The 10,822-nt window shown below is 50.1% G+C and overlaps 1 protein-coding gene across 1 annotated transcript in view; it reads right to left on the bottom strand.

Moving 5' to 3' along the window:
* Positions 1-10,822, bottom strand: part of VPS45 (vacuolar protein sorting 45 homolog (S. cerevisiae)) — a gene marked incomplete at its 3' end in the record, with an annotated part of 13,344 nt that overhangs the window by 1,442 nt on the left and 1,080 nt on the right. Inside the window, exons 2-10 of the mRNA XM_010072518.1 lie at positions 9,752-9,812; positions 8,653-8,732; positions 8,090-8,158; positions 7,654-7,791; positions 7,207-7,317; positions 5,490-5,624; positions 5,033-5,146; positions 4,097-4,264; positions 368-526 (exon numbers count right to left, since the gene is read on the bottom strand). Coding sequence (XP_010070820.1) covers positions 368-526; positions 4,097-4,264; positions 5,033-5,146; positions 5,490-5,624; positions 7,207-7,317; positions 7,654-7,791; positions 8,090-8,158; positions 8,653-8,732; positions 9,752-9,812 — 1,035 coding nt within the window. The remainder of the gene's footprint in view (positions 1-367; positions 527-4,096; positions 4,265-5,032; positions 5,147-5,489; positions 5,625-7,206; positions 7,318-7,653; positions 7,792-8,089; positions 8,159-8,652; positions 8,733-9,751; positions 9,813-10,822) is intronic.

The following is a 10,822-nucleotide window of genomic DNA, read 5'->3' as shown; positions in this document are numbered from 1 at the left end:
AGCAGGAGCTGGGGGAAAAGGCTGGGGAGGAAGAGGGGAAGGAGAAAGGAAGCATGTTCCAGGCTCTGCCCACATGCCACACACCCATCCCAGCAGACTCCTGGCATGCCTGCCATCTCTGCTTCATTCAATCCTTCAGAATATCACTGATTTTGGAAATGGAAATTAAGGAATTAGTTATGCCTTTTATGGTAACACCTGCAGACCTCAAACAAGCTCAGGGTTCTCTTCGCAAGGTGCGGCACAATTCAACAAAAACGCGTTGTGCTAAACTGCGGCAGGTAAACCCCAATGAACAATGATTTTCCACCCCTGTGCCCTCCTGTCCCCCTTGTTCACCCAGCTGAAGGAGCAATGCTGCGATTACCTTTCGGTATTTCTCTGACACACCCCGGTTCTTGAGATCCGCCATCAGCCCCGGCAGGCTGTTGCTGCTGTGCCGCTCGTAGTGCAGGGCGTAAAGCATCACCAGCCGCGCAGCGTCAAACTCCGTCACCTTGGGGTTCTGCAGGAGGCGACGCACGTTCTGCAGCAAGACAGGGAGAGCACTGTTAGCGGAGGGGCTTTCAAAGGACGTGAAAACAGACTAATATCAAGCCCACTACCTAGTAACAAAATTGCACGCGGGAGGAACGCAAGAAAACTAAATTGTGTCACAAGCAACAGAGCCCAGCTTCTTACGTGCTCTACGGTTTGATTTATGAGTGTACAAAGGAGCGCAAGTTGCTTTTGGGTCTTTTCATGAAGCTGGGAGTTCACAACCCAGTTCTGCTGTCCATTCGTAACTCTCCCTAACATGCTGGGGATGAGCTCAGGTCACCGTGTGCCTTCTCCAAAGGGGCATCAGCGGCACTGCCAGAAACCTCTGCCCTTCCCTTCGCAGCTTGAGCAGAGCCAGACCCGGCCGACGAGTTCCATCGTCATATTGACTGTCAAGAAAAAGCAGTTAGGACAATTACACAAATTCTATTTTCTTTTGGAAGGCGCAGGACAGAAGCATCAAAGTCTCAGATAACCTTTGGATGCGAGAAGCGGAGGAGCAAGTATCAAGCGCTCGGAAGCAAAGGAGGAAAGGAATTACTGCATGAAAAGAAAGATGAGAGCACGGGAGGTACCTACAGAAATCTACAGTTATTACTTCTAATATGCAGATCATTAGTTTTTCCACTGAAGAGAACGTGAGACCATTGTAAATGAAGGGTGCATGCCCCACAGAGGTGGTGTGTTAAGTACAGACCCTCTGCAGAACGGTTCAGAACCCCGATCACGCCACTTCCCTCCAGGGGCTGCAGGCAGGATGGAACTGCTGGTGCAAACCCACAGCTGGCTGTGTAAGCGCTGCTCCTTCTTTCCTTATTTCCTCCCCGCAGCCTCCCAGTCGTTGTGTCAAGTCAGAGAGTTGAGACAATGAACAGAACAAACACCGGAGCCAAGCTGGTGGCTCAGGTGAGCAGCGGGAACAATAAACTTCTTAACGCCGAGCTTGGAGACGGATCTCAAAGAACAGGCATCAGCGACCAGATGTGTCTGCAGACATCTGGTTAGGGCTGGACAGATGCTTTAGGACACAGCAAAGTCTGAAATTCTGCCTGTGCTGAACACGAAAGCAAACCAGTCAGCCTGTATCAGCTCAAACGCACGGCAGCAGAGGAGCTGCCACGTTTACAGCTGCAGAAATTGCAGCTCCAAGTGAGATGGAACCTGTCAGGATTTTTTCAGCTCCGTAAGCACACATGACCTTCAAATGCTCCACAAATCCCAGCATATCTCTGCAAGACTCTCCCACCTTCCCCATACAGGCAGACAACATGGAGACGTTCAGAGAACAGCCGTGACACAAGGCTGTGACACTGTTGTCACTCAGCACCCCCTTTCAGCTCTATTTGCTGTCATTTGTTTGACTGATGCAGACTAGTTAGAAAAATATACAATAAAATCCTGGCTTGGAGGAGGATCAACAGGAGTTCACCATTACCCTTGGTGAGGTCAGGAATCACCTGTGAGGGCGAGGGACAGAGTCCTACGGAGACGTCTGCTCGCAAGATTTTTGATCCTGTGCCGGCAGCGCAGCGGCAATGCCTATAGAAGCGGGAAGTGTGTAAAACAGAAAAGCTTTTGTCCATCTAAGGAGATGGGATTCAAAACCTCCCATTCATCTCTCAAGGCTCATGTACTATGTCATGATTAATAAGAGAGCAAGGGAAGAATAACCAAAATGTACTGTACTCAGGGGCCCTAGGCCACCAGAGGAATTAACAATTGCTGAAGTTACATCAGTGGGAGAACAACTCTGCCTTTATTTCATCCACTGGCTTATTCTTCATTGTTTCTGCGGCCTTGGCCCTTCACTGCCATTAGGAGACTGCACCAGGGAATGGCCTGGGGCAGTGCAGCTCGAGAGATACTCATCTCTCAGGCAGAAAGACACCAGTTCCCCAGTTCTGAATTTATTTCCTAGCTGCTACATGTTTTCCAGTCGGTCTCAGTCGTTAGAAATACAATAGAGCCCTTTATGCACGCGGCTGTAAGTGAAGTGCAGGCTGCTCTTCTGCTCTCAAAACTGCAGAAATACCTGGTTAGTGCAGGCTAGGACCTGAGCTAGCACCAAGCTGAACTCTAGTAACAACCCTGCCGTGACAGAACGGCACTCGGTGGGCGCTCTGTCCCGGCTCCAGCACTGCCTCGTACTCTCTCAGCCGTAGAGATGATCATGAGACTGCATCATCGTCATCATCAGGACCTCACATCATCCCTTTCTTCAACAAATCTGAGATAACTTAATAAAAAGCAGACCAACATTTTCCAAAACGATCTCCAACGCCAAGCACCGACGTTCCAACGCTATGCTCGGTGCTGTGTTAATTCAGAAATGACAGCTCACAGCACAGACACGGTGGGCTGATGAATTAGAACTCAAATATTTGACTTTTAAACTGCAAAAGCTCAATCTAGAAACAATGATAAAGCAAGAGAACCTCAGAGGCTGTTTTCAGCAAATGCATTTTATGGCTACGTTCCCATTTCAGTACTTAGTCATCTGAACTCTACCCAATCCAAGCTATGGAATCAGATCTGTATGCTCACCCATCTATACAGCTGCAATTACTTCAGCTTCCCATCAGCTCAGGGTCTATCTGTATGCTCACCCATCTATACAGCTGCGATGACTTCAGCTTCCCATCAGCTCAGGGTCCGGTAACAGACTACAGCACTCACAGAGTCTAATATTATCCCCCAGCCACCTACTTGGAGCACGGAACAACAGAGGCAAAGAGGACACGTATTTCAAATCTGTCAAAGATGCTTACTTCCATTTTCTAGTCAAACTGCTTCTCCAGGATGGGGTAAAGGAGTCCGTGATATGGTGGAACTTCTGCCTAAGCTCTAAAAAATTAAGGAATCATTTCTTAATACTGAGTTGCTGGTATGATGCAGTCACGTTCAACAATACCACTATTTTCTCTGAGCAGTCAGCAGCCACAATTCATCACTATCGACGTCCTGTCAGATACTAGGTCAGGGCACGGAACCCAACACGCCAGCGCGGGGTCAAAGCTTCAGTCTACACCCAGCTATAACAGACGCCTCTGTTCAGCTTTTTCACTCTTCTTTGCCAAAGAAATCTTTTATCTAAGAGACTTTCCATTGTTTTTTATTTAAAAAAAAAAAGGTAAAAGCTAGCAGCTCAATGACTAGTCTGGTTAAGCAATTTCAGGGATTCCATTTCTTCTTCCCCCCAACAAACACAACCAGCTTCTGGACGGGGGTCCCAGTTGGTTTTTCACTGGTGGCTGCCCAGGCAGCCTGCCAGAAACCAAGTGACTGCGTACAACGAAGGAATGTTGTATTGTGAAATGTAAAGACAGAATTTGCAAAGATGCTTCTCAAGCCGGTTATTAACGGTGATTCATCCCCATCTGAACTGAACGGGGAGGAGAAGAGTAATTCTAACATCTCATCTCCCAACCCTGCAGGATATTTCCATGCAGAACTCCCTCTGACTTCCAGTATCAAACTTCCATCAACAGGGGAGTTACAGGATCAAACCACCTGGATTCAGACAAAGGATCGCGGTTGGGTTTTGAGCCCGAGGTACCTGGAGAGCACTGGAATGGTCACTCTGGCAGGCCAGCTCCTGCTCCACTTCAGACACCTCCAGCAGGTTCCGCTCCCCGACCAGCCGCGACAGCTCTCCCACGACCGTCACGTGCTTCGATACCGTGCCTGACATCTTCTTGAACTGCGGGTAATTCTCCACGAACGCCTGCCACGGGGGAACCAAAGCAACCAGCTCTTCAAAAGAACAGCAAGAGCCAGTGGATGTCTGCAGCCCAGCAATAAACTGCATCAACTCATCTGCATCAATATAAACAAGACCAGTGCGGGCATATCAGGCACCTCAACCCCAGGAGCCCACGGGATTTCTCCAATGACAAGATTTTTGGTAGGGATATACTTTCTATTTACTCTAGAAAAAAAAAAAAAAAGGATAGAGAAAGTCCTTCCAAAGACACGGGATTTCTCCAATGACAAGATTTTTGGTAGGGATATACTTTCTATTTACTCTAGAAAAAAAAAAGGATAGAGAAAGTCTTTCCAAAGACTTCAGGATTCTTTAAATCTCGAGCAGTGACTGAATTCACAGCCCGTACTCAGAGCTGTGGGCAAGTGACCCAGCTCAGATATAAAGTCCACGCAGCCGTATTCGAGTGAGCTAAGTACTTAAACCAGAGCTTATCGATGCAATTACAGGGCTTCGGGATTCCAGCAAGCTCTAAGCAGCAGCTTAGGGAGCAATCAAAACATGCAAGCTTGCAGGCCACGCCACAGTGGTGCAGACCGGCTAACAAGTCTTGCCTCCAGCGAGGAACCACCGTAGTGAACACAGTGCAAAAAGGAGGTTCCTGCTCCACAGAACCAGCACACCACAGAGGTCTGACATGTTGGTACTGGTAGCGTGGACTGTCAGTGGACAGACAGCGGTGATCTGCACCGTCCTGCAATGGAAGGGCTTTGAACGTATGGATTGTACCTTCATATCCGCTATGGATTCCAGCTTCTGCTGCTCCTTAGGCTTCCTTCTCTGGAAATCCTCCATAAGGTTCTTGATGTTGCTGCCAATTTCTGCAAAGTTCAGGTACATGTTCTGCGCAGAACAAGACGGGGATTCTGAGAGAAAGCCATTCTAATGCAAGGCTTGATGCAGCTGGAACAGGGTGGCACTCTGTGCCCAACACACCAAAGTGCCATCGCACATCGTCTCCCTGAGACCCATGCCTGAGCAAGCAGCTCTGCAGTTTGAAATAAAACTACAAAATGGATGCTTTCTTTCATGTCAGATGCTACTTGCATTATAAATTGATTTTCAGCACTTGCATAAGAGTCCCGACCCTCAAAGTCATCGGAAACTTCCTTTCACGTGGCAAAACAAAGACTGGAACCTGATCCCCAAATTCAGCTGCTCACTGAATCCCCGCTGAGATACCTACGTTGGCGTAGAACTCGTCGTTCTCGGCAGACAGGACCACCTCTCGGAGATCCTTGCTTATCCCCGGTACGCGAGAGAGGTCGATGCGGTTGTTGTTGATCCCCAGCAACTCATGAACCATAGCCTGGTACGTCCACTGCCAAGGAGAGCAAAAGAGAAAGGCAAAGGATGACCCCAGTGAGATACCAAACAGCACTGGGAAATTAACGGATTTCACACTGAACTCCAGCAAAGCCAGTTTATAATTCTCTAGTAACACACAGCGGATCCAAGGTGTGCATCCCTCCAACTTTTGCCAGGATCCAAGGTGTGCATCCCTCTAACTTTTGCCAGAAAGTTACAGTAAGAAATAAATATTACTTCTATTATAGACAGACTGGCGTCCCACGGCGAGAGGTGCTGGTGCAAACAAAAAAGGAGAACAACCCTGTTCCAGGGTGCTTACTGTAGGTACGTTCAAAAGACACAACTCTCTCTAAAAGAAGAGCAAGGGGGATTAATATTCCTGTTCAAACAGTTCTGTTTGCCACCATTATCTCCCTCTCCTCCACTGAGAAGACACATGGATTTTTGGCTGCAGAGGTTCCACAGTTACGATTTCCCACATTTTTCTTCCGCAGCAGTAGCGTGCTTCTGCACAGCAGTGCGTTACTGTGTTTATTCTAGGAAGACTAATATTTATCCAGAGAGAAAACTGAAAGCTGATCAGAGCACCGACGTGCCCAACACTCCATTTACACTCATCTGAATCTCTCTCCTGGATAGAAAATCTCTGCATAGCAGATAACGCTGTTGGTGCCCTGTGCTGAGTGCGGTCCTTAACTCCACAAACCACGTGTGAGCGGAGTTTCTGGCCGTCAGGTTACTCCATCTATCATCACGAGCTCCTACAGCACCAGTGTTACAGAATCTACATTGAGATGAGGTCTTGGCAAGAAATTCTTTACTGCATTGGGGGGTGAGGCAGTGGCAGGTTGCCCAGAGAAGCTGTGGGTGCCCCATCCCTGGAGGGGTTCAAGGCCAGGCTGGATGAGGCTTTGGGCAACCTGGGCTAGTGGGAGGTGGCCCTGCCCGTGGCAGAGGGGTTGGAACTCAATGATTTTTACAGTCCCTTCCAACCCAAACCCTTCTGTGATTCTCTGGCTGCAGCCCAGCTGCAGCTCCAGGCCGTTGCCCGACCACCAGGCTGATTTGTGTCTAAGCATACTGCACAGAAATGAAACAAACAGACTTTTTGATACCAGAATCTGCAGCACAACAAAGAAATTAAAAAAAAAATATATCACAATAGCTACATAGTAAATACCCATCAATAACACAGAGGGAGAAACACACCCGTGCAGGGTCACTCAATAACTGCGTACGTGTTCTGCCAAACAGCCTGCATAAATAAACCTTTGGGAAGCACCCTGCCAAGACACGAGGACTCCAAATGTAAAGTCTGTCTTACAGAAGGACAAGTGGCTTGGTTTTCAGGGTGCTGGCTACATCTGCCACTGAAGCCCATGCTCAATCCCTGCTCAACAGCCTGAAAAAACAGGCCACGAGATGAAAAAGGGATTTCAAAAAGGATGGGGGCAGAGGCAATACTTTTTACCTTTTAAATATAAACCATGACCTGCCAGGGTGTGAACCCTGCTGCTACCGCCACAGGGCTCTTTGCGCTTGCAGAACTCGCATTCCTACCTCAGCCCTTGCGCAACTGCGAGATGATTCACCTGGTTCAGAAGTGGGGTGATGGCATCGTCAGACCGGTCCAGAATGAGGAGTAAAGGAGGAACCTCTGTGCGCCGAAAGTCAAACAGCTCATACTCTTTAGTGATTACTTGCTGTTGAGAAAAGGAAAAAAAAAAAAGCTACTTCATCTGATGTCATCCTGGAAAATGTTTCCTCTTGGCTTGGTGAACAAAAAGCAAAGAGCTGAAGCAACAAGTTGTGCTGCTATCTTTGACTACCCTGCTAATGAAGAAATAATACCTGCTCTCAAAAGATTCATACTCCAATTTATGACACTCAGGGGAAATACGGTTCAAGTAAACGACAGAATTTACACGAATCAACTGAAAAAGGGTCTTTCTTTCAGATGGATCAATATGTAAAAAATTTAAACAAAATGTCAGCACATTGTGAAACTGATTGAACATCCCTGTGGGTTCTCGCCATACCTTCACACATTCAGCAAGCCTCTTTGCTGGCTCAGAGGAGAGCTGGTACCGAATCATGGGGCATTTCTTCAGAGACAAAAGCAGAGCAGTCAGCCCCTGAGTTGTCCTGGACAGCTGAGCCGGATCCCAGCTGCGACCCTAGAAGGAAAGGCTGCATCAAGGACGGATGCACCATCCCCAAGCTCCTTCTCACATCAAGTCTCATTTTAAGTCTTAAAGTCTTAGAGTAAACCATCGTTTGATTGAAGGAGCAGGTACACCAGAGGCCACAATCCGGATTCCCCAATTCCCTCCCCTTGCCAATTCCTTGTAAGGATCAGCTCCTGCCTTACAGGCCCTCAGCAGCAGCCCACCACTGCCCCCAGCTTGCTGTGGCCGCTGGTCTCTCTACCAACCACAACACAAAGCCCCGGAGGAGCATCAGCGTTTTACATACCTGGCAGCAGCCCAAGAGGTTGAGAGAAAAAACGTGTGGATTCACCGCAATGTAATCGCCATAGAACTCCTGCCAACAAGCGAAAGCAAATACAGTTACATGTCTTGCCAACCCTTCCTCTGCCTACAAGAGCGCGTGTTCCAGCATCCGCCACACTAACACTAAAATCCTGAGCCATGCGCTGATGCATTGACTCTGATCATTTCTCCTTCCTCCGGGCGTAACCCCTCAGATCCCTGCACTTGTCCTGACAACTCCACTGTCGACTTGTCGTGTGTGTTTTCTGAGCTCTTTGTCAACACCACAAACGCAGCAGCCTTCTGAAACACAGATGACAAGAGGACCAGCAGCAGCTCTCACAACTGGAGGGCCGGCAGAAACAGGGGACACAGGAGCTTTTCTTTCTTTTACTTTTTTAATCCTGTGTGCGCGTTCATCTTTTCTTCCATCCTAGCCTGTCGCACAGTGCTGCTTTACCCCACACCCGAGTTTGTTAGCTTGTATGTTTGTTTTGCAGGTGCTTTTTTGGATGAGGAGATCTATTTCAAATATTCAAAATTCACCTGAACTTCTGCCACAACCTCCTGTTCATCAGCTTCAGCCAATGACTTGACATCACTCTTACTGATCACGTTACTGAAATCTGAAAGAAAAAAAAAAAACAGCGAAAGAACAGTCAGGCTCTGCAAGTGACAGTAGCACCACAGAACAGATTTTCCTCTGGAGCCAGAGCAGATTGCAACAGAGATCCCTTGACCTTACACCTGCGAGGATGAGATGACGTTAAGATCCAGAAGTTACCTCCCAGGGTACTCTGAGCTCATTCCATGTCCAACTTTCTGCCTCTGGTGCCGATATCCAGCACGTGACGGCAGCACCGATCAGCACAGAACGGTCACAGAGGACGGATTAAACGCCCCGTGGGACGCGGCAGTGCTGGAAGGGCAGTACCAGCCCTCTCTCATCCTCTCCCTGGCCCAACATCTGCCCAACTGAGCAACACCACGTGCAGCCCAGCTGCAGTCAGCAGCTCTATCTGATAAAAGCCAAGTGATGGTAAATGGCCGCACGCACGGACACCCACATCTCTGCTGGAGCTCCTGGGCACTGCTCTGCCAGCAGGTCACCGCCACCCTTTCCAAGAGTCCGAGAGGGTCTCGCAGCCTGGAGCCTGGCTCCTTGGTGCTGCCGTCCTGCAGAGCCGCAATGACATCTAGAGGCCACTCCTGCTCATTTCCCAGAACCTCACCGAGGGAGAGCTGTGCTGGAGGACTAGACTTCAACACAAAACCAGCTACAGTTGCTCTGCTCCGTTTCCAAAACTACAGGATATCCTGTGGCACAAGCAGGACATGTGAGAAACACCTGCCCACCACGCCTGGCATTCGAAGACGCAGGTTTAGTCCAACACTGGGATGTGAAGTCAATCCTAATCCTGTCTCTGAATTATTTACCTTCAAGATTTGGGCCAGCCTCCCTCATCCAGTGCCTCTCAGCTTTCCTTATAATAAAGGCACTCTAGCATCAGCCTTCTTTCATGTTTATGAAGCAACACGAAGCTTTAAAATCACAGAAATTTTCAGGGCTAAGCTATAGCAGAGGAGTGGAGATTTCTGGTGTTGCGGCAAGTCTGACTGACCGGACAGAACGTGACACACTTACAAATAAAATAGATGCTGTACTTTGGCCTCCGCAGCTCCTGGATGAGTAACTCCACATTCTCCTGGATGAAAACGGCAGCAGGGAGAGCAGATTTTTAAAATGTCGCATAAAAAGGGACTGGAGGGACCCGTGCGCCCTCGGCATCCCCATCGTGGTCCCTCGTCATGACCTAGAGCGTGTGCATGACCGTCCCCTCCTGCAGGCTGGTGGCAGGTGTGTGGGAAAGGGCAAGGTGACCCCCGGGAAGGGCAGGGTGACCCCCAGGGAAGGACAGGGTGACCCCCAGGAAGGCCAGGTGACTCGTGGGATGGGCTGGGTGACCCATAGGAAGGGCAGGTGACCCCCAGGAAAGGCAGGGTCACCCCTGAGATGGGCAGGGTGACATCTGAGAAGGGCAGGTGACCCCCAGAAAGGGCTGGGTGACCCCGAGAAGGGCAGGTGACCCTGGGATGGGATGGGTGTCCCCTGAGAAGGGTAGGTGATCTCCGGGAAGGACAGGGTGACCTCTGAGAAGGGCAGGTGACCCCCAGAAAGGGCTGGGTGACCCCGATGAAGGGCTGGGTGACCCCTGAGAAAGGTAGGTGACCCCCGGGACGGGCTGGGTGTCCCCTGAGAAGGGCTGGGTGACCCCAGGATGGGCTGGGTGACCCCGAGAAGGGCTGGGTATCCTCTGAGAAGGGCAGGTGACCCCTCGGATGGGCTGAGTGACACCGGAAAGGGCTGGGTGTCCCCTGAGAAGGGCTGGGTGACCCCAGGATGGGCTGGGTGACCCCGAGAAGGGCTGGGTATCCTCTGAGAAGGGCAGGTGACCCCTCGGATGGGCTGAGTGACACCGGAAAGGGCTGGGTGTCCCCTGAGAAGGGCTGGGTGACCCCAGGATGGGCTGGGTGACCCCGAGAAGGGCTGGGTATCCTCTGAGAAGGGCAGGTGACCCCTCGGATGGGCTGAGTGACACCGGAAAGGGCTGGGTGTCCCCTGAGAAGGGCAGGTGACCTCCAAGATGGGCTGGGTGACCCTGGAAAGGACTGGCTGGCCCCCAAGAAGGGCAAGAGAGCCCCGGGATGGGCGGGG

This window comes from Pterocles gutturalis, unplaced genomic scaffold (assembly GCF_000699245.1).
Source record: "Pterocles gutturalis isolate BGI_N339 unplaced genomic scaffold, ASM69924v1 scaffold13997, whole genome shotgun sequence".
NCBI classification, from domain to species: Eukaryota; Metazoa; Chordata; class Aves; order Pterocliformes; family Pteroclidae; genus Pterocles; species Pterocles gutturalis.
The sequence above is the reverse complement of the archived record's forward strand: the minus strand, read 5'-3'. Positions and strand labels throughout refer to the sequence as shown.